This window comes from Dysidea avara, chromosome 6 (genome assembly GCF_963678975.1).
Source record: "Dysidea avara chromosome 6, odDysAvar1.4, whole genome shotgun sequence".
NCBI lineage: Eukaryota > Metazoa > Porifera > Demospongiae > Dictyoceratida > Dysideidae > Dysidea > Dysidea avara.
The window spans coordinates 11,669,763-11,694,815 of record NC_089277.1 but is presented as its reverse complement, the minus strand read 5'-3'; the positions used below and the strand labels follow the sequence as shown (position 1 = coordinate 11,694,815).

Genomic DNA, 25,053 nt, shown 5'->3' with positions numbered 1-25,053 from the left:
TATGATTAAGAACAAAAGTCAAGTCGACAAAGCTCACATTACTGACAAAGATGCAATCATTTCTTTTATCATCTGTAACCGATACAGCGAGTAATGAGCCCATGATCTCATTTCTATCAAAAGTAACTTTGTGGAAAACAACAGTTGCATGATGATATGGAATGTCAATTTTAATAACTGGCTCTTCTGGTTGATGAATGGACACAATCTTTCTACTGGATGATAAGTAGCAACTGTTAATAAAAACATTAGTAGAAAACTTGTTTGTGTAAATTTGAACTTTTAAGAGTGAGTGTTTTGAAATGTGTATACCGGTAAATGAGGATTTATTGATAGAAACATACACATCAAAAGGTGGATTCTTCAGCAATATTTCCAACCCCATTGTGGTAGTGAGAACACACAAGTCACCTATTTCATCACTCAAGTTAACATAATTACTGTTAGCACTGAACACCAAATTTGAAATTAACATTTTACTGTAGTTGGTTCTATATGACACATCATCCTCATCTTCCATACATAACAAAATTCCTTTGCTACACCTGTTTATGTCAAAGTGTATCTTTGGAGTTACACTTAAGAATATGTTATCCAAGTGAAGCATTCCTGTTATAGAAACACCCACTAATCCATATCCAGTGTGATTCCAAAATGAAATATTTGTTATTGTTACATGAGAACAAGTATCAACCAATAAATTTGTGTAATACCTTGATCCTCTAAAACAATCAGAAGAAAGATAAAAAATATCTGGTGTAGTATAGTATCCGCCACATTTTTTAAATACCAGGTTTGAAACAATAATATTATCTGAATCAGTTATTGTAATGGACATACCACCAAAACAGTGCATTACAGCTGGTGATGAACTGATACCAATAAGTGACACATTATGAACTAATGTGATTACTACATTAATATTAAACTGGTGATTACCTGGCAAAAAATAAAATTCAGTGTTTGATGTCATAAACAAGGTCGGATTGAACCGATAATGATTTAATGTAGCACAGGGTTGAGAAGGACACTCAGATACATCTTGATCTTCCGGTATAAAGTAATACCTGTAAGCATTGACTGTTGCATATATCACCAGTGTTTGTAGTAGACATAGCATCATCTTCATCTATAAAACAGCTAGTCATTTTACCCATATACTGTATATATGCATCTGCATACAAGCCAGCACCTCACCTTGCTTGTGAATTTCCAAGCACATATATTACATTCAAAAGTGTAACTTTGTTCATTATACGTATAGCTAGTATGTTATGTATATGTATACATATATACATACGTATAGTTTTTGGTGCATGTTTATTTCAAAATGCTATAATATATAACTGCTACTATAAGGTAGTGAGTTTGATACAAAAGGCCATACACCTGTAGCAATGTGAATGTTACTTTATAAAAGACTGGCATTCACATTTCTACAGGTGCATGGCTGCTATACTATATAAAATATATGTACAGAAAAACCTGTCGAATCAGGTCACTGTATAATAAGGTCACATGCCTAAACTGGCCATTATAACAATCCCCAAATGTGTCATTTGTGTACAAAGTGACCTGCCTAATGCAGCCACCTGCTTACTAAGGTCAGGAAGTTTTGGCCCAAAGATAACCAGTTTCACTGTGTGTAGCAATAGCAGAACCGCCAGCTAGATTTTGTGGTGCAAAATAAGTTGCTATACTCATTTTTCATTGGAAAATTATGATAATGTATAGCTATGGAAGCTTCTTAGCAACACTTGAAAGTAAATAATACATTGATGACATGCAAGGAAATAATCTGAACTTTACCTGAAATCATTCCAAAAAAACAGATTACAGTGGAACCTCTCTATTAAGGACATTTTGGGACCCAGACATTTTGGCCACTTTATGCTGTAATATAGGTTTTCTCTTTCGAGATAAAAAATGTGTTAACCAGACCTGTTGGGACCAAAATTTTTGTCCTTATTATGGAGGTTTTTTCTATTGTGTCCTTAATATATGTCAGAGCTTAAATCAATCACTAGTGCTAGAATGCTCCTAAAATTATCCATTTAGGAGAAAAGAAGATAAATATCTGAGAAATGAGCATCTTTGGGCAAAGTAGGGTAACTATGTATCCACTTTACACATGTAGAGAACAAAACTATACCTTATATGTTATACAGGCTGTGGGATCAGGTGTCCTACAGGCCTTTAGCACTTGTACTGCATGTAAAGCCTTAATGGATAAAAAAAATTCAAATGAGCAATTGACAACATTACAGCTTTGTTCAGCTTTTTGTGACATGCATTTACTAAAGCTACAGATGTGCAATGACAAACCTTATATGTGATCAGGCCTGTGAAAACAGGGCACGTGGGCACAAACTACACCCCGTCATGCTACAGGTAATATCACAGTAGTGGAAGAGAATATGTACATTCTGTAACTTGCATCATAAAGACAATTAAATTTTTACTAAGAGCTGAAAGTTCCATTGCCATAGCATAATGGTACGAAAAGTTATGAGTGATTGAAGTTTGAAAAAGTAGGCAAAAATCATGTGCCCAAATTCCCTATTTTTGCAGGCCCAGTCACATATTATATGTTTGTTTCCTTGTCATCAATTTATCATCACATGATCATGTTGTACATAAAGGCAATGAGGCATGAACAGACTGCATTTCAAGGCACGTATATATAATATTTATACAACAGTCAATGATTTTGAAATACAAATATGACATATAATATTGTATTGATTGTAATTGTCAACAACTTCAGCTTCAGTTCTTGAATGCATATGGCCACAACAGCAAATCCTAGTATATACACAACTAGAATACATTGTGTTTACAGTGACTCAATAAAGCTGAAGTATATAGTATTATCATAACATACTGTATAGAGACTTCTGAGCTGTGGCTGCTATATATATTTTTTGACTGTAACAATATAGTGGACCTATATATACAGCCGTCTATTTTTATTTGAAATATTTAGCTACCCTGGTCTTTTACTGAATCAGCAAACATTTTGTAAGCTTTTACAAAACCATTCATTGACCGATATTATTGCAAAAGCTTTCAATTATTAATGCATGGATGATGTTTAACAGCCTTTTTTATTATTTACAAGAGCACACAACATACATACAATTAAATACAAAGATGTCTCTGTACAGCTTCAAAACAGCAGACCATCCCTCTTCAGAGCCTCTCAGGGAGTAGACGCCCATATGTTAGTGATCACACTAAGAAAGCTTCTTCTAAACATATCCAAAGAGCTGTATTGAATTGATGAGGATAGTAATAAAGGATTATCATTTAAGCTCCATTAAGTAATAAGAATGTGTCAATGGAGCAGTGGCAAAAGTTGTACAAAACTGCTGTAGATTCCGGCCTCGGAAATCAAGTAACTTACGTACAAAGTAGGCCCACAGCAATGGGAGCAGACATCATTAGTATTAGTATTTAATTGGGCTGGGATGCCTTGGCAATGATAAATTGCCAGGATAGGCCAAAGCCTTTGTTGGTGCCCATATCTTGAAGTCTTCCTATGTATAGTTATACAACGGGCATGAATGCTCTGCCTGATATAAACGCACGAGCCTCAGGGCCATTAGGCCCGAAGGCAAGTGCGTTTATACAGGCAGAGCACGAGTGCACGTTGTATAACTGTTATGTACCACTCACCTAATAGGTGGGGAGAGTCTCACAAGACAGCTGTAACACTTATAAAGGCCAGGTTTCTAACATCGATTGTGGGTAACCAAGCCGAACATTGCAATGACGTTCCCTCTACAGTCTGCAGCCACCCGAGATATTGAAAGCTAGTATGCTATGGGTTATATCACTGACCTGCATTCGCTGTTCGACTCTCATCATGTAGTGCTCAGCATGCCAGGGTGATCACTCAATTGCCATACAGACTAAGTGCAAGACTAATCGCCATAGTGATTCTCTTGAGCGAAAAAAAGCAGCTAATAGACGGTTTAAGTAAACAAACCTAACTACTAAATGATACTAGTCTAATTCTTACTATTCACACTGGCTAAACTCGAATCTGGTGGCATGACAAAAACTGGTTACCACAATCAAATGTAAAGGTGAGTATTACTTAGAATACAATAGTTTTATTGAGTCATTGTCGAAGTGGACTACAGTTTAATCTGTGCTCAGATGGCACCAAACTAGTAAGGTGTATAAGTACGTTTATATATATATATATATATATATGTAGACTAGAGTTGTGGGCTTGTGGCCACCGCATCGGCTTCGTTTTCGATTGCCATTGGCTGCTTGCTAAGATTATACGTATTGGTGACGTTATGGCCCACAATCAACCTTTACATGTCAGGCTATAAAAGAATTCAAGTGATCTGTGAGGTGTCTTTCCACCTATTAGGTGAGGTGTCATAGTGGTCTCGGCTGCCGACACTTGTGCATTGCTGCACAAAACCGCAGCCAGTACAATATCTGTATATTGCACTGCAGTCGGATAATGTACTCGTTGCGGTCTGCAAAACCGAAACCAGTGTGTTATAAGTTATAATGCACTTGCTGCAGTCTGCAGCAGTGCAATATACAAATTATGGCACTGGCGGTGCCTTTGAACTGCCCAAGCAGAGTGGTACATACAATAGTTATACCACGGGCACAAGTGTTTTGCCTGATATATACGCACAAGCAAGGGCTGCAGGCCCGAGTGCGAGTGCGTATATACAGGCAAAGCACGAGTGCCCATGGTATAACTAATATGTTCTACTTTAGTATGCAGACTCACCTAATTGGCAAAATCTTTAGTTGCTATACCCTTCTCTTATATAGGGAACCAAGTAAACTGTGATAGCGGGATTGAATTTTGCAAAACAAACTGTGATTGTGGGATTCAATTTTAATACATCAAACAGTAGTTTGATTTTACTTTTGCTAATATAGCAATTTTAAGAGACTAGTGTTAATTATGTTACCTTAATTACTACATTTACAAAAGTAAAAAACAAACAACTGTTGATGTATTAAAATTGAATCCCACAATCACAGGTTGTTTGGCAAAATTCAGTCCCGCAATCACAGCTTGCTTGATTCCCTATATAAGGGAAGAGGATAACAGTGTAACATCAAAGAAATCTGATGATTTCTAGATATAGTGTGCACTCCTATTTGGTGTGCAATGTCTCAAGTTAACGAGACATATGCACTGGTGGCAGTGCGTATATCTCGTTAAGGCAGTGTGTAACGAGATATATGCACTGCCTTAACGAGATATACACACTGCCTTAACAAGATATACGCACTTCCTTAACAAGATATACACACTGGTAGCAGTGCGTATATCTCGTTAACATTTTGAGTCAGTGCAATATGTGATATATATGCACTGGCTTTCCTTTGATCTGAGCTCTGTGTTTACCACACAGGTACAAGCTATAAAATTCTAAGTAGTACCTGCTCTATTTCTATCATACATGTACATGTACGTGTACTATACTCTTTAAAAAAGTGAGGTCAAAAACTTCAAACATCATAGAACTTGTGGTGAGCAATGCATGTTTGTGGCTACTTGGCAGGGCATTGGAAACAGTGGAAATGGAAACCGGAAACAGAAAAATGGAACAGGTCATATAATACATGTATATTAGAGTAAAACTCTTACTTAGTGGCCATCTCTCAAAGGCCACTTCATTATAAAGGCCACCTCTGTACAAAGACTGCATTACAATTAGGTCCCAAGATGGCTAAGGCATACTTAATGACCTCATAAACAAAAGCATTTTTATAATGACCACCTACCATTTCTTAACAAAAACTTCATAGTTAAGTTACAAACATGTATGGCATGACTTGTTTATTAATACACCTACGTAGGTTGGTCCAAAATGCTAGGCATTTAAGGTCATCTCATTTTCCTTGATACAGATATAGTTTAGAACACTTCATTGAGAGCAACCTAAGTTGACATTGACCTTATCATGTGATCATAAAGGGAAAACTGATAAACACGGTTACATTAGGTAAACATGGGAAAACAAGGGAAAACAAGGGTAAACACAGGGTAAACATTAGTAAACACAAGTAAACAAGGGTAAACACTGGTAGACGCAGGTAAACACAGGTATATAAGGGTAAACAAGGGTAAACACAGGTAAAGAAGAGTAAACACAAGTAAACAAGGGTAAAACCCTTCCTCAGTGGCCACCTCTTAATACCACTTCACTTCAATGACCACCTATGTACAAAGACCACATTGTAATTAGGTCCCAAAAATGCCTAAGGCATACTTAACTACATCATCAGTAATGACCACCTTTTCAGAAAGACCACATCTGTACAAATACCAATGAATTGGTTGACCAGCAGCTGCTTCATATGATCTTTCAGTCTAAGCTCGACCGATTTAAAGACAGCAGTATTTCAAGTGGGTGAACAAAACTGGGGCAAAACCAGCTGCAGCCGATGATGGATTACCACGTGTACCAAGCTATCTGGAATCTGTGAGTGGGAAATAGGCAATTCTCATGATCCACAAGCAGTAGCAATGCAGGACCATATAATAAGTATTGCTGGCTATATGCCTCATGAAATATCATTGATTTGTTCAAGTTTTATAAGACATGGTGGCATTATCCGGTGCTTAATAGCTGAGAGCAGGTGGTATTCTTCTGACCTACCACAACTGACTATAACCATGTGTAACCTTGTACCCTTGTTTACCTGTTTACCTAGTTGTATAAAACATTCTTTCATTTCATCCTAAATAATGCCATGTCTCAGTTTTTTGAATTTCACTACAATATACTTTTATTTCACATCAGTTTTACTACTATATTAGATAGGCTAGGCCTAGAACAGTTTAGTAGTAGTGGGGGCAAGGACAGATACCAAAAAAGTGATCTTAATTGCATTTTCTAAGTGATACTGCAAGGATTTGTGAAAGCTATTCGTAATAGCTTTTTGTCCCTGCTTATGCTTATGTGTCTGCTGGCTGTTTTTCATCAATCACCTTGGCGAAAACGTAACTAGTTTACCAGCAATTTGATGTGTAGTAATGCTTCAAAGCCCTTCACAAACCACGCTATAACTCTTGAGCGATTAACACTAGCAGCTTCAAATCTCCCAACCTACTAGACTAGTCTACAGAATGTAACAGAGCAGGAAGTAAAGTTGTGTGCTTATTAGCAAAGGAGAAACAGGCTGTAGGATCAGGTGTCCTGCAGACCTTTAGCACTTGTGTTGTAAAGCCTTAATAAAAAACAAAATAAATAAAGGTGAGTTATCACCAAAATACGGTATTTTAGCTATTTTCAGTTTACCGTATGCCGTAACCAAGTACTACACATTTCTTTGGACTCTGTGTGAAAATGAAAATGGCTTATGGGAATCAAATTCATGACATTGAATAAGCTTGGCCTAGAGTCTGAGTGCACTTAGATGGTCTCTTGTGTAGTAACTCCATGCAGGAAGAAAAACTCAGGGAAATGGTTTATGGGAATCAAATTCATAACAGTGAATAAGCTGGCACCTGACTCTGCTGGGCCTCATGAGTGCACTTAGATGGTGTCTCATAATATACTGGAAGAAAAACCAAAGACATGCATTATTTATATATACGACTTTCTAAGAAGAGCGCTGATACTGCTTCCAATGAGCTAACTAAGTTGAATTAACACTACAGCATGGTGCAAAATGCACATAACAGAATCATATAAATTTTGTAATTATTAGTATATAAAATCACTGGCGTCATAATGGCATGCACCAGACCCCCAGAATGACACCATGGCATGTCTGTTGTACATGTATGCTAACTTTATATAGCTCCATCCCTTAGCCTGCTCCTGACACTGTGTCAGCGAGCAAACATAAGACCACTTATTGTTAATTTTATGTATAAAATCGAGTACCACCAAATACTATCAGAACTTGATTGGCTAAATATCACTAACTATTATGAGACCCTTGAGATCAGCTGGCTGGGTCATTACCATCAATTTTCTGTTTTGAACACTTGCAATGTACTCCATTTTCTTTATAAGGATTTGTCCATAACCAATTCCTCAGTGAGATGAATGCTGGTCCATTGCTGGATGGTGCCTCAAAAGATATGCATTGCGGCACCCCAGAGGATTTTTATGGCAAGAGACTGTAGGGAGTGGCTGTGCCCTACTTAGTATTTATGTAATTATTGTAGTTTTAATTTTAGATGCATGTATATGTAGTTATAATCTGACACTTTTTCTTTGTATTTTCCACCCACCCACACTGGTCTCAATTCTGAACCAGTCTTTGTGGTCACATGTGACCGAGGTTTTCAGGATGTATGTGTATTATCTCATTATTTATTAATGATGGTGTAAATTAAAAAAATCAGATTCCCCGTCCACATTGCTATGTTTCACCACAGCATTTGGTCATTAGCTAACTATTATCAGTTTTCACCACCATAATTATTTCAGTGTTTAATGATGTTATAAACGAACTTGCTTACATAGTTAGGCAGAAGGAAAGGAAGGCTAAATAAGCTGAGATGTCAGGAGAAGGAACTTAAACCCTTTCACTCCACAGATAATGATAAACAAACTAAAGATCAAGATACTCTAATAGAGCCCATTCAGATTCAACCAACTCTAATAAAACAGTCAGGTACATGTATTAAGGATTGTAATGAGCCGCCTTCCCACATTGATTTGAGCTAACTTTCTGATTTGAAACATTTCAGTGCTGGTCACTGTAAAGTATTAATAATAATAAATAAATACTTTAGGCTTAAGGAAGAAAATCCATCCCTCCTGGAGGAAGACTGTAAAGTGCTAATAATAAATAATAAAAGACTGAGTGTGGCCCCGACTGGACATTGGGTGACCTGCAGTTCGAATCCTGGGGTTGGAGGGATTTTTTCCCCTTACTTTGGTCCCTTTTCTGTTACACCTTATTAGCTACAAGTCATTGGAGTCTAAAGTGTTAATAATAATAATACAATAAGTGTGGCCTAAGCAACCTACTCTATCTTACTATATAAACTAAATTGGCGCGCGCCCATGCATATAGATTATTAGCACGATTATTGTTTGCTCGCGTGTCGGCCATCCCCTTGAGTGTAAACCAACCTGGAATGTACGTATATTGTTTCTAACTAAGTGCATAGGGCATAACTATAATAGGCGTGATTTGAGAATTTCATTGTGCTCGTTTTTTTTGCTGGTGATTTGTGTGATCTCAGAACAGCTACTGGGCGTGGCTAAGGTACGTTCCATTATTAATGTACAATCGTAAGTTGTGGTACCTAATGCGCGTACTTTACTTCCATGTTGTGTTGAGGGGCAGGCAACTATGTCCTATTACTTCCGCAAGTAGCTAAAAGTATGAGGCTGTATAAAAAAATACAACTGAATTTCCAAAAGCCTAATTTTACCAAAATGCAGAGGCGGATCCAGACTTTTCAAAAGGGGGTTCCAGTTCCACTGTGGAATTACAAGGAATTGCAACTTTAGTCTAGCTGTAAGTCGAAGACCAAAAAAAAAAAAGTCATTACCTGCTGACAATAGCAGTGCCCCTCACCCTAAGGCCTCACCCTCACCAACACTATCTCCTTATTTATAACTACATAACTCGCTACACTGCTCCTCTGAACAATACTGTGACTGTTCTATTAGAGAATGTATTTCGATCTTGGCTGCTCTATTAGAGTATCTCGAGTAAGAGGCTCTTCCAAAAAGGGGGGTTCCATGGAACCCTTTGAACCCCCCTGGATCCGCCTCTGAAATGCTAGCATTAACTTTACCAAAGGAAACTACATTGAGATGTGTGCTCACTTATTAGATACTGACTTTTCCTACCTTAACTCTCTAGACATAGAACTGTCATGGCTCACAATTAAGAGCACTGTTTTAGGTGCCATTGATTTATTTGTTCCCAAAACCAAAACAGCTATGCATAACACCCAACCAGTCTGGTTTAATAATACTATAAGACACCAAGTAAAATATCTAAGAACTATGAGAAGAAAAACTAAGTAGTGGTTCAACCTGGACAAATTGAAACACTGTGAGAATGAATCGAACTTCATAGTTCCATTATCACGGCTTGAGTTAACTTTGAAAATAAATTGATAAATGATTTTTCAAAACAGAATAACTACATGATAATATATATATCGATACATTCGTAACAACACAAAAACAAGATCCATATCTGAGTTGCTGTATTTCAACACTCAATGTGGGAGTTGTGATGAAGAGAATGCCAACTTGTTTTTTATTCAACCTTTACTCAAAGTTCCATCAACCCAAATAATATTGACAACCTTACTTCCGATGTGCCTACACTGCTTGCAGAACTGGATAGTTTAGATGTCACAAAGGCCACAGGGATAGATGGAATAGGGTCATGAATACTCAATATTTGTTCCTTGTATGGTTTCCTCTACACCTGTTGTTTAAAAAGTGTCTGAAGAAATTTGCAATACCAACTGAATGGGCAACTCACATAATCATCCCAGTATTCAAGCCTGGAGAAAAGAGCTTAGTTAACAACTATAGGCCCATATCATTTTTATGCAATGTATCAAAAGTACTTGAAAAACTTGTATATGATTAAATTATCAACTTCATATCCGAATCTATTTCTTTAGTGCAATTTGGTACCCTCAAAGGCAGGTCAACTCTCCAGAAATTGCTAGTATTTTAAACTTTGTGCACAACAACCATGACAAGCAAATTGACGTTATCTACTTGGATATAGAGAAAGCTTTTGACAATATTCCCCATGATAAGTTGCTTTGTAAGCTATACAGTTTTGGCATTCAGGGCAAACTGTGGTAGTGGTTCAGGAGATACTTATCTGGTAGAATTCAACATGTTTGTATTAACCAGTCATCATCTGCCCCCTTGCTGGTTCTATCTGGAGTTCCCCAAGGGAGTATTTTGGGACCCTTACTTTTCCTTATCAGTTTACATGAACGATTTACCATCTTGTGTTACCATCAGTAAAACTTTACTATTCATTGATTACACCACAGCGTTGAAACCGGGTCGGGTCATCCGGGTCTGACCCGGATTGGATCACGTGAGAAACGAAATTGTTCGTTTGACGACGTGGAAACTTATAAACGCTATCGCGTAGCTCTTTCGTGAGCCACTCCCACTTATCGCATTACCAACATACGCTCAGCCACGCTCATTTGTTAGTAAGTGTAGTATGTAGCACGAAATTGAGGGTATCTATGGTGAGGGGTAGCTATTGTCAGTAGGTGAAGACCTTTTTTTTTTTTTTTTTTTTTTTTTTTGGTCTTCAACCTACAGCTAGCCTGAAGTTGCAATATTTACTCAACACGAATCAAACGCTCAAAATGTAGACTCGTTCGCTCGCTCGAGACTAGCCGAAACACGTCTCGGCTTTAATTAATCCGGGTCAGTGGGTCATCCGGGTCAGCAGTAGTGACCCGGTTTCAACGTTGCTACACCAAGATTTATAATGCTATTTGTAGCCCCGGAGACATTTCAGCCTTTTAAAATGATTTAGACTCAACAACTTTGTGGAGTAAGAGATATAATATGTGCTTTAATCCAAAAAAAAGAGTGTCCACCTTAGTATTAATACAAAAGCCATCACTAATTACAAAATAGCTGACACACAGGTTTTAACAAACAGCTCACATAAAGATCTCGGTATTACAATATCATCAGACCCTATCTTGGGATCAACACTACAATAACATAATTCCTAAGGCCTACAGAATGTTGAGACTGCTCCATCGCAGCTTCAGTAGGCATCAAACAGCAACAGCCAAGAGAACTTTGTATTTTCTTTAGTGAGATCGCAAGTCACATACTGTTCAGTGATTTGGAGACCTAACCTTATCAAGGACATCACACTTATTGAACAGGTCTAGAGGACAGCAACAAAGTTTAGTTTAAATGACTACAGTTCTGATTACTTTGAAAGACTCAAACAACTTAACCTACTACCTTTAATGTACACCTTTGAGCTTAACAAAATAGTGTTTACGCTAAAGTCACTCAAGTATCCCTCTCCTTCTTTCAATATCACAGACTACATAACTTTTGTTGATGGAAATACCAGGTCCTCCTCAAATGGCATGTTAGAAACAATAATAATGCTGGTAGACATTTTTTCTTCAATAGAATCCCTCAATTGTGGAATGCCCTACCCTCTATTGACTTATCTTTATCTATTAAAACTAACAAGACAAGAATATATAAGTTTCTATGGTCGCATTTTTTATCAAACTTTAGACATGACAACCCTTGTACATTTCATTTTTTATGCCCATGTAGTAGATGTTCCAACACACCCTTCCCCCCTTTAATGTAACTCTTTAAGTATAAGTAATGTAATTTTTATATAGTGCAGCGGCATATCAAAATTATTGTGCACTTTTTGATAAAAGCACAAAAATTGGTACACATGTAGATTATCACCTTATAAACATATTTGAATATGGAGGCGCTCACAACTGTACCCATGGTAGCCATAGCAATGGTTTACAAAATGGCCATCATGCAAGCGATTTCAAACTACAATTAGAAACTCTGTGAATCCAGCGAATGGTTTTTGACAACAAAATGTGATGCTAAGTCTTTGTTCAAGTGAGTAATGCAATCATTGATCATTGTATTCCCTTAAGAAATCCTAAGCAAAGAGTCACTGGATCTGGGGACTTCTTAAGGACCTTTATTAGTGAAGGTCGCGATCTTCTTGTTACATGTTTACCAGTTATCTTTTACAGTGCATGGTACCATGGTAGAAAAGCTGTATATATATATAATATATAGATAGATAGATATTTAGAAATTCTGACATGTCTGTGTCTGTGCAGCAAACAGCAGCATGGATTCCCTTGGTTGTTGCTATTATTGGTTGAAAGTACTGTCAGGTATTGCTATCACTACAAACAAGCTGAAATAGTCCTTTACAATCAAGTTCGTAGTAATGTTTGCTGAAAGATAGAGATGCTGTACTATATCAGTCCAGCTGTTTATATAGTTTTTCAGCTTTTTTGTTATTATCATGCCAGTTTGAATCATCATATCAATGCAGCACCATCGAAAAATGAAATTTAAGTAGCATTTGGCACAGTTTCCAAATACCATTATCTGTATCAGAGCAGTGACTTCCCTTTCATGTGCTAACTGGCTGTGTTACTTTGTCAAGATCTGTTGGACAGCCACATATATGCTAACTATATGGAGAGTTTGTCACTCTTATCTACATCATGCATGCACTACATATCATAATGATTTTTAGATTTATGGAGCATGGCACAATTGACTGCTTTCAGGCTTCTTGTTGTGGCAGTGGAGGCACACAAGTCCATCTGTGATAGTCAACTCTAATTTAAAAGTGTCATTGAGAGAAGCCGAATATTGCAGATGCAGTATATAGTGTGTACGAAATCATGATGTTGACTTGCATGGCTATGGCTGTTGCTTTGAGAGAGTCAGCTATAGAGGTGCGCCGACAATTGGATTGGCTATGTATCAGTTATTGACTATATCTTCCTTCTTTTTGTGTATCAATATTGGAATGGCAACATGCAGCAGATACAGATATAGAAATGCATCTTTATGGGTAGCTGTGCAAGTAGGAAAGCATGTTTATGTTTAAGGTTGTAATGTAAACTTTGTGTATAATCTACAGAAGATATTATACTGTTACTTTATAATTGGAAAATCATTTGAAAATAGATTTATGTCACCTCGATGTTAATCAACTTGTTGATATTAGTTTATTCAGTTATCAGAATATTGGCTAAAAAAGTCATATTGGTGGACCTCTAATCAGCTATATAGCTAGTGTCTGGATGGTAGTTCTGAGGTATATAGCTACAGTCTGAATTGTCCATCGATAGAGCTGCAGTTAATTTATAGAGGTTGTGGTGTAAGATGCACAGTATATCACTCTTTGTACCTATAGTCTCTGCAACAGATAATGATTGGGCACATGCTTGATTTTCATGGTGGAAATTTTTATCATGTGTCTGACAGCCAATATACAGTTGTAAGAAGAGTTGAATATCACACTATAGGGAATCAGCTATTTTCTTTAAAAAGCTTTAGATGTGAGATGCCAAACTATAGAAGCTTGCTGTGATGAATAGTATCACCCCTATAGGCTTCAGTGGTCCTGCATATTAAGCTTAAGCATTGTTTTGCCAAATGGCTCCAGTTTATGACCAATGCACTTAACATTGCATGTAGACCATGCATCAGTACCACCTTCTTTGCCACAAAAAAAACACTATTTCCTACTAGGATTACGTGAAAGTTGTACACTTGTGGAATGGATCGTCTCTTTTCCTCCCTATTCCTTCATAGCAGCTGGTTGTTGTAGCAAAGCCTGCTGTACATATCATATGTATTGGTATTCATTGAATACTTTTCCATCATTTATTTTGACAACGCAAAGTCTTAGGTAGTAAAAAAATCATGTAGGTTTTTAAATATCTCTTCTGATGTCTAATTCAAAGGAGAAGTAAAGGGCTCTGCTGTCACATTCTGGCATTTAAAATAAAAGGTCCCAGATTCTACCAGATGCATTGCTATCAAGATGAAGATATGATGCAATAAAGTCAGAGCATACAAATGGATAACATGCATGTTTGTGCTGACAAAACAAAGACTGACCTACAACCAGTGCACTACATAGCTACCAGCAAGGGCATCTATTAATACACCTACAAACCTTTCTGGAACTGCAACTTTCACTATCAATAAATGTTGAGTGGCACATGCAGTGCATCACCTATCATGCACTATGGCAGTACTTCATTTAAAATAAATGTTATATGGTCTCTACATGTGGCTAATTCATGTTTGCTTGTTGTTTCCTTCTTTATTTGTTTCACTATAACTACAGTTGTGACAAATTTTATTGATTGATGCTTTTCTATTTAAAAAATAGCAATTTTCATGGCACTCATTTTAATGCATTGCTATGGCTACCATGGGTACAATTTTGAACACCTCCATATCCAAATATGTTTATAAGGTGATAGTCTACATGTGTACCAATTTTGGTGCTTTTATCAAAAAGTGCACAATATGCTTGATATGTTGGACTATGCCACTGTACTAATAGTAATGTAGTACGGTAAGTAAAAAATAATAATTTTTAATGGCTAGTAGCCCTGAGCTAGTGGACCATCAATACTGTACCCTAATGATTTCATTAATTGTACATCTGTTATTCTATACCAGTATGCAGTACTGTAAAATTATAATCAAATCAAATCAAATCAAATCATTAGACAGACATAACTGGCCATTTACGTATATACATCGTAAAGCTAATGATATTTTTTGGGAGTTTCCAGTGAGTTATCAGAAGGAATCTGTTTCAGCCTTAATGTTTTGATATGTTCAAGTATGCAGGGATTTATTAGGTAAGAGACTTGTATCTGCATATATACATAGGTGTCTTACTGGGTAAGACAACTTTGACCTGGGGACTTTTAAAAACTAACAAGATTCCAGTCACACAGGCCATTATTGTCTAAAGACTAAACAAATAAAGACATGCACTATGAGGATTCTTCAGTGGATAAACATTCCTCAAGAATGATGTAATAATCACCTTGGCTTTGACAACATCATTCCTTCAGGTAGTGAGGTCACATGGTTTTTAAAAATAGAATAAACTCGAAGCTACAGCACCTTGTAAAGCATGAAAATTGCTATAGTTTGATTTATAGGTTTGCCATGTTTGCTTTTGTAATAGCTAGCGACTGTTAAATAAGTAGGCAGTTCTCCAGACATCTCTCACTGTTGAACACCATTGATAGCCATGGCACAAAACAAAAACAAGTGATGTGTGTGGAATTACATATGACTGAAAAGTCAACACATTAAATGTGTAGTTCAGAAACACAGCATTATAAGTTAAATTCCTACCCATTTGAGGATATGCATAGAATAAACCATAGATACCTTAAATTACAAAAAATATTTGAAATATTTGAAATGGGGTTTTTTGCTAATGTAATCATTTACATGAGGTACACATGGTTATTCCATGCAGTGTGTCATCATTACAACACTCATGTGTCGAGTTATAGGATCTATACCTACATAGCTACAGAAATCAATACCTATTTCAATACTTTCAATAGTGGAATCTGGAGGTGGTAAAGTTAAAATATACTTAGGTGATACACTAGTTGTTCTTTTCTACCCACTCAACAGGCTACAATTTTAAAACTTGCTGTGGACCACAAGCACACATTGCCAGGCAAAAGTTGATTCATCTTTTATCATCAATGTTTTTCAAAAAAAGCATGAGGAATGTTTGTTATGGAGAGTTATGCTTCAGAACTTGCTGCTGAGCTGCATTTTAGCTGATTTACCCTCCAGCCTATAAATCTCTGTATTGAAAGTAAGTTTGTTAAGAGTGTCACCCCTAAGATTGATGTCTCACACACTATTATTTATATAATATGTGATTAAAGTGTGATTAAACTGATATGCTTTTGTGCATGATTTAAGATATTCCCCATGCCAGATCACTGCTTCATAAAATCAACAGTCACAGTTAATACTTTTTTTTAAAACGGTGGTCAATTTTGTGCTAGTTAGCTAACCACCACATTATTAATATTGAATCATTACAACGAGCAGAAGATATGCCAAATAGACCACTATACATGTATGTGGGGTAAGATTTATAATCCAGATATTAACTCTTTATGATACTGCATGTAACTTGAAAATAGTATGTTAGTTAAGCAGTAGTACTATACTTATCAGCCAGTGTCATGCATGACCTGACCTACAGCTAATGGATTGCTTATTAAATAGGGGCATTCCTTGCAATTACAATAATTAATAGCACAACTAAAATTACCTCCAGATTCCTTCATCCCTTCTATTATTACATAAATTGTTCATGGAGAGTAGTGTACATTTGCTCTTATTGTGTTAATTTTTTTGTCTTTATCAATGTTGGAGCTGCAGTTGAATGCAAGTACCACAAAAATAAAATCAATCAGAAGTAAAGCTAGGCTGCATTGTGGATGTGGTTACATTTCCAGCAAGACAGATTAATGAATATTGATTTGTAGTTTATTGCATTATGTGATTGTGTACTTCAAAGTGTTGCGATAACTGCTTCTTCAACATAGCAATTTCCTATGAAGGCAATTCCATTATAGAATGAGGTATTGTGGTTGATGAGTGGTAGATATGATTATTTATTCCATTAAATTGCATTGTTTTGCAGGAATCTCAGCTAATATGGAGCAGCAGCCAAAGAAGATTGCTGCTACACTCTATGTTCTACTTCTACTAGAAGCTGTTCGCATAGCCAATGGTGAGGATTTTGTTACGAAATTAAATGTGTTGAATGTTGTAGAATTTTATACATGGTGAAGATTTTTACATAAGCTAAAGCATTAAATAGGCCACTTTCCACAACATGCATGCATGCATGCATAGATGACTTTAACTGTTCTACCCTACAATACCTCTGCGGTTTTTACATCAGCTTACAACAAGTTTAAATATGTACACCATACAACACCAGTGTTGTGTGTTTGACCCTTTTCTCCATGACACCTTTCAGAGCTGATTATTATGTAAGCAAAAAAGAGTCTGACTGCTTACAACTACTACAGTGAGGATGGCATTGCCAATTGCTTACAATATGCATAACACAAGTACGTTATGCACAATTTCCTTTTAGTGTGCCATTTTTAAATGCATACAACTTTTGTGATAATTACTGCAACATTAAGAGATAATTGAATTTTCATTAGCTCAGCATGTAATTTCTTGATTGATATTGAACAACTGCAGTTACCTGATGACACACAGAGCTGTTGTCCATCAAATATCTGTTTCAATATTATATATGCATACATTTGTTGATTTGCTAATATCTAATACATTGTCAGGCATGGTAACAATCTCTGGTGCATCATCTTTTGAAGTGTCTACCATACAGGATGTTACATATCAAGTCATGGTATAAAACTACATTTAATAGATTAAATATTTTACAGAAATATATTTTGTGCGTAGGCAACAACTGATAATGCAGATGCTGGACTGCTGTATGAAATTACATCAGGTAATTATGAGATGTGACAGCTATACTCACCTACATGGTGATGCCATAACAATGGAAGTGTAAACTATTTAAACGCACTTGTATTATTGGTTATGGGAGAGCAATCAGTAACATACTACCCAACTACCTTTTGTGTTTCTAAATTCTATTGGTATGTGCATAAATAACTAGACCTATTCACAGTAGACTAGCAATATGAATCAATAATTGTTTTTCTATCCTACAGTTTCTCCTACAATTGTTGAAGATGATGTGATGATAAACTCAATGACAGGATTGCTGACTGTAAGACAAATTCTGGAATCTGAAGTGGCAGTTGGGAGCTTTTTTCTTATAGAAGTAAGTCTCATGTGCTTGTCCTATTATACTCTACATAGAGTTCTGTCTAGCAAATTACAATAATGGCTCGTAATTGGTCCATTGTATACATAATGACAACTCATAAAGACATACTGCTTTTGAGCTCAGGCTACACAACAGATAATAATATTATGCAATAACAAAGTGTAACTGCCAAATGACTATGATATTATGTGGACTTTTAGTGAATTAATTTGTCATGCAGTACTGTAAATTAAAGTTAATCGCAAACATAAAATTTGGGACCAGGAGATGACAAAGTAGATCTCTGTCTACAAAGTCCTCAAACTATCAGACATTTGTATATTTATATATTTATTTATTTATTGTTACTATATGGCAAAAAGGCAATGGTCTTCAGGCCTGCTCAGTCGCATTTTTGTAGATATGACTTGTATACAACATATAATATTAAACAAAATATAACCACTAGATATGTTAAGATATTAGTCAAATCACTTATTTTTCTTTAGCAAGTTGCATTGGCTTTATGCTAAACTGAAAGCAATGAAAATTTACCTCACTTGTGTGCAAAGTAATATAACTGTTTTATACCCTCAAGGTGCATGACTGATTATGATAACAACATAATAATTATGTGATGTTGTGAACTATGCACTACAAATAATTTATGTCTAAATTTGGATTCTCTGTATTTAGCAGAGGAAGGGGCACATAGGCAGTAAGTGCACCTCTTTCTCCTCCTATTCTTAAACCTACAACGCATATTATATAGAGCCATTTACAATACTTGCATGAACATACTAAATATTAGCTTAGTGATATTTATAATCAAAGCTACTCAGTGATGAACTCAAAATGGGAGGGGAATGTGTCCAGTCCCCATCCATGCCCATCCTCAAAACCAAAGAAATATTGCACACGAAAAAATATCCTAATAGAACAGTCAGATTCTCTAATGCAGCAATCAATGCATACAATCTACACCTTTCCCATTACTAGACATGCCCATCTCATTTGTGCTACAAATGCTAGTTTTTATACTGAATATCCTTTGAAAAGCATAATGACACAAACTACTTTTAATAATTCATACTGTAAATTACAACTCAGCTGTTGTAGCTCCTTTGGTGCATGCCCATATGCATACTACATGTTTCAGGAGTGTATAAATAGTGGAATGGACTACTGGAATGGACTACTGGAATGGTGGAATGGAATTTTTTAAAGTTCAATATCAGTTTTTACATCCAAATAACACAACTCCTCCCCTTAAGTAAGCAAATAAATAGGATTCCCCTTGAAGTCAGCTCTTTTAGCATAATTTACCTCACCATAGACAAAGTTTACCAATGTAATGTACTGTAAAGTCAGTTATGAACATACACAATAGTAGATTATTGGGAATACCAAGAAGGCTCCTGACTTAACCATTGTTCCCAAATGATACAAAAAAAATGTTAGCTAGCTAGCTGATTGCATCATAGATACTATAAGTTTAGTATCTACAATTGCATGTATGCATTGTAAAAGTACATTTACTATATAATGAAGTATTCATTTATTTATTATCAACTCTACCAGTTAGGCACTGGAGGGCAAACACAGAAGGCAGAGCCTGTGTGAGGAGTTTACTAGGAGCCTAAGCAAAAATCTTTGAGTAAAGTGAAACAGGACTATCTCGAAAGCATTCACAATGGGCCTTTTCCACAATTGTATAAAAAAATTTAAGTCAAAGTTTGTTGTGGCAGTGCCACATTGCATACTAAACTGAGCCTTCATTAAAACAATTAGTTTCAGATAAGTATTTAAGTATTGAGTTATAAGTCATATAAGTGTTGTAGTGAGGAAAAGTATGCTAAATGAGCTGACTTCATTGGGGAATCCTATTTATTTGCTTGCTTAAGGGGAGGAGTTGTACTTATTTGGATGGAAAAAATGATATTGAACTTTAAAAAATTTTATTCCACCATTCTTTCACCATTCCAGTTTATACACTCCCGCATGTTGCGGGGGATCAAGTCACCACTGGGTCTGGAATTTTTTCTGCATTCTTCAATGTTTCAGTTACATGTTTCTGACTTCCTGTATTCACAGGCTTTAGCCTTCTTACAGGTCCCTAGTGGGATTACATTCACAGGACAGAACTCATGTTTAATGAAAACCACTCTGAAAGAATACAATTTAAATAATTATTTGTACATAATAACTATGTATGAAAAAATTTTAATGTTAAAATTTATATGTCTATAGCAGCCCCAGCTCATATACCCCCTTTCCAATTCCTGGACATGTCCCTGTTTAGGGATCATCCATTATTTTCAGCCTTCATGCACTTGCACAAAGAATATACTAGGGTAGGGCAAGCCATTATCTATACACACATAGTACATATACATCAGCATTTGTACAGCATGCTTTGTGTTATATAGGGGGAGGATTTCTTGTATGCTTGCATAAAGGCTGAAAATTGTGGATGATCCCAGAACTTCCCATTGCTTCCTAGTGGGACATCTGTGTATTTTAAATGATGATATTTTACATAATAATAGGTCACTGTCACAGAGACAATGGTAGTACCTGCTGATGATGATACTATCACATATACTGTCATTGTACTGGACACTGCAGTGGGGGGAAATGAGGCACCAGAATTTAGCATGACCAGTTATACATTTACTATCAGTGAAAATGTGGCAAATGGATATGAAGTTGGAACTTTGACTGTTACAGATAATGACAGTAACTAAGCTAGTAACTTGTATGAATATACGCATTGCACATAATATATGTTTTATTCATGATCACATCAGATTATTCTGTCAGTTGTTATATATAGTACTGAAATGTTTGGTAAAGAAACAAGAAACAAAATGGCTGCTATTGTAATTCAATAGGTTCATTGCTTACAAAATGACACCCTATATTTGGTAGTTCTGGTCCTATATATGTGCATGAAAAGTTTAGCTATAAACCATGCAGCAGGATTACATCAGTGTGCAGTGATAATTTTCAAAATTGAATAATTACGCATACAAATATGACTACATGCATTCTCAATTATAGGATCAACACCATCCCTAACCCTGAATTCCTTTACAACTACATTTGGCTTCTTAACTGGTACCAGCACTCTAATAGTGGTCAACGCTGAAAGGGTTGACTTTGATACAAGAAGGTTTTATGAGTTGGTAGTGACTGCAACAGATAGAGCTGACAATGCCCTCACTTCCACTGCTACAGTTATCATCAACCTGATTGACTACAATGATCTGAGCCCAGTTGTGCACAATGATGGGTGAGTGTACATATAGGTGATAACGTTCACATGACGTATATATCTTCAAAGGTGGGCTTGAGTGCCCCACTCTGAATCCACCACTGGTGCATTATGTGTCTGCCATTGTAACTTGACAGAAGGTAGATCATTTCACTGTATCATACCACAGGGGAATGTGTCCTTAACAAAAAATTTATATCAAGATTGAAATATTTTAATTGAGCAGTTAGTCAAATGCTCAGTCACCACATATAACACTATTAAGAATGTTCCACAGTTATTACTGAGTATGAAAACCTGCAACTGCAGTGTAAACCTATGGACACACTTAGGATGTTAGGAATTTAAATGCACTTGTTCTTTTGTATGTCATATTCTATATGAAAATTTACTTTAGGCTCATAACTATCACTACACGATCCTTACATCTTTTGATCAATGCAGACCACTTAGTAGAAAACATGCTATAATTTAAATATATATTTTGTGCTTAAAACTACTCTACATCAAAATTTTCAGTTGTGAAACATGTAAAATATATATAGCTTTAGAGGCTGTACCCCCCAGACCCATACTACTATACTACCTGGTCATGGTGCACCTCCCTTACCAAACCCTGGATCCGTCCCTGATGCACACATCTGCTTTGTTAACAATATAATGATTTATAGGTACAAACATGTTGTAGAGCACAATTTCTGCATAAAATTCTAAACTAAATGTGTCCAATATAAACTCTAAACTAAAAGTGACCAGATTTGAGATAACTCTGCTTCCACACACGCACACACAAAATCGATCCAATGTTTTTATCACAGTTTGATTACTGACCTAAAGGATTTCTGTATTCTTTCTTCAGAACTAGCAATTCTAGTTTCTGCAGCAGCATTTCTCTGACTTTGTGTAAGCCATGTGCCATAGCATTGTTGGAATGGTGCTTATGTAAACAAGTGAGGTGGTATAACCATGAAATGCTGGCTCTTGTTCCTCATCAGCTGGAATATATAATATCATTGGAGGAGACCCTAAATTTGACCTCTGGCTACCACTAATCTTCTTACTGAATTCTGTACTCTTATAAGAAGCCAATACTCACTGCACCACCTAATGACCCTATGGCTGCTACATGTATTACTACCTGCATAAAATACAAGCTGAGGATCAGAAACTTATACACACACATATATATAATGATAGTTAAAAAAAAACAGATCATGAATCAACACACACATGTCATGTAGCCAAGAAATCTGGCATGCCACAATGGTCAATTAGAAAGCTCACATGCCACAAAGTGGGTATATGTGCTGCTTTTAAGTATTTAGTGTGTTGTAACTTGCCATTGGTTGAAGCTACAGTGCGCCAAGCCATAAACTTCCAAAATTTTAAGCGATCATAATTTAATAGCACATCACTTTATAACATAGCAACAATTGAAAAATGTGTTCAGCAGAGCCAGGCAAATCTTTTTAAAAAAGAATCACCTTAATCTGACACTTGCATATACGTCGCTATGTTTTAACCAATTGATTTTAAAGAAGAAAAGACCAAATTAGAGCACTTCTTGAATGATCTTGGGCATGCCTGCATAATGTTGCCAAAGTTTCACTGTGAATTAAATCCCATAGAGAGATGTTGGGGACAAACTAAGTAATATACTAAAGCGCATACAAACTATACTCTTCCTTGCCTTCGAAATAATATTCCACTGGCCTTAGACTCAGTAACAAAATAAAATATCGTTAACTTCTTTCGTAAAGCCAGGAATTATATGTTTGGCTATCTGGAGGGATTAACTGCGGGGCCTAAGCTAGAAAATCTCTGATCAAGAAATACAAGAAACAATACAAATCTCATAGAAGGGTTGGCATTAATGACTGATGCAGCCAAATGGGCCTGCCATTACCTTATGCTACACTTAAACTAAATAACTCTATGTAATTCTATTAAACATAACATCAGTAACTTATGTAATAAGTTTAGTTGAGATATCATGGTGTACAGTTGATGCGTTTTTAAAATAACACAAATATGGCTTTAATGGGCATGAAAATGTACATTTGTACAAACGGCTATGTAACTTTATTCTTTACCTGAAATAAAACCACATATGAAGTATGCATGAGGTACCCTATAGATTGACCAACTTGATGCATTTTTAATGTAAATTTATATCTAACAAAGATGGAGTTCACTACTTTAGAGGATGTACTTGTATAACCATAAAATTCAATTTTTGTAAAGAGTATGAGTAAATCACTTTCTGTTTAAAATTTCAGGTAAATGGCAGTAGTAGTTAACGAGCTATGAATTTTACAAAAAATTGGTTCGTTTTGGAGGTTAATGGCTTGGTGCACTGTACATTTACTAAATTTTCACATGTTTTACACCAATTCCTTACCTTCCAGAGAATCCACTGTACAAGTGGCCAACAGCTATGTTACATGCCAATTTAGATAGATATTTTTAACTTGATGTTAACTGTATCTAATCCAAAACAGCCAAGCTGTAAAAAAAGAGGCCCTCAGAAAGGCTATGGTGAAAAAAGATGTGAAATCCAAGGTGGCGGCCAAGAAATGGCTGTGATGGTAGGTTAATGGTAAAAATTTTAATAACAACAATTCAGGTGAATTTGGTGCCACTTGGTCTTCACACAAAATTCACCTGAATTGTCGTTATTAAAATTTTTACCATTAACCTACCATCACAGCCATTTCTTGACCACCACCTTGGATTTCACATCTTTTTTCACCATAGCCTTTCTGAGGGCCGCACTCTTTTTTTACAGCTTGGCTGTTTTGGATTAGATTTCACTTCTTTTTGTATTTGTATACCCCAAAGCCGGCCTATGGCCGGCTTTAGGGCTTTTTAACCTATCATTTTTTTCTTTACTACAGGAAGAAGAAAAGATGAAGCAGGGTGATTTCTTTGTAGTTGACCTCTCTGCAAGGTGATCCTTCTAGCTGATCTCTCTACCGGATGACTTGTTTGTAGCTGAACTCTCTACAGGGTGACTTGTTTGTAGCTGAACCCTCTACAAGGTAACTTCTTCTAGCTGATCTTTCTACAGGGTGATTTGTTTGTAGCTGAATTCTCTACAGGGTGATTTGTTTGCAGCTAAACTGCTGAACTCTCTACAATGTAACTTCTTCTAGCTGAACTCTCTACGGGTGGCTTGTTTCTAGCTGATACCTCTACAGGGTGACTTGTTTCCAGCTGAACTCTCTACAGGGTGATTTGTTTGTAGCTGAACTCTCTACAAGGTAACTTCTTTTAGCTGATCTTTCTACAGGATGATTTGTTTGTAGCTGAATTCTCTACAGGGAAATTTGTTTGCAGCTGAACTCTCTACATGGTAGTTTCTTTGTAGCTGAACTCTCTAC

The 25,053-nt window shown here is 36.3% G+C and overlaps 1 protein-coding gene across 1 annotated transcript in view; it reads left to right on the top strand.

Annotated features, from left to right (window-relative positions):
- The first annotated feature begins 4,115 nt into the window (after positions 1 to 4,115).
- LOC136259237 (protocadherin-like wing polarity protein stan) overlaps positions 4,116 to 25,053 on the top strand; it is a 31,502-nt gene continuing 10,564 nt past the window's right edge. Inside the window, exons 1-8 of the mRNA XM_066052725.1 lie at positions 4,116 to 4,178; positions 16,956 to 17,158; positions 17,221 to 17,310; positions 17,894 to 17,964; positions 18,021 to 18,069; positions 18,296 to 18,408; positions 20,943 to 21,132; positions 21,457 to 21,688. Coding sequence (XP_065908797.1) covers positions 17,235 to 17,310; positions 17,894 to 17,964; positions 18,021 to 18,069; positions 18,296 to 18,408; positions 20,943 to 21,132; positions 21,457 to 21,688 — 731 coding nt within the window. The 5' untranslated portion in view covers positions 4,116 to 4,178; positions 16,956 to 17,158; positions 17,221 to 17,234. The remainder of the gene's footprint in view (positions 4,179 to 16,955; positions 17,159 to 17,220; positions 17,311 to 17,893; positions 17,965 to 18,020; positions 18,070 to 18,295; positions 18,409 to 20,942; positions 21,133 to 21,456; positions 21,689 to 25,053) is intronic.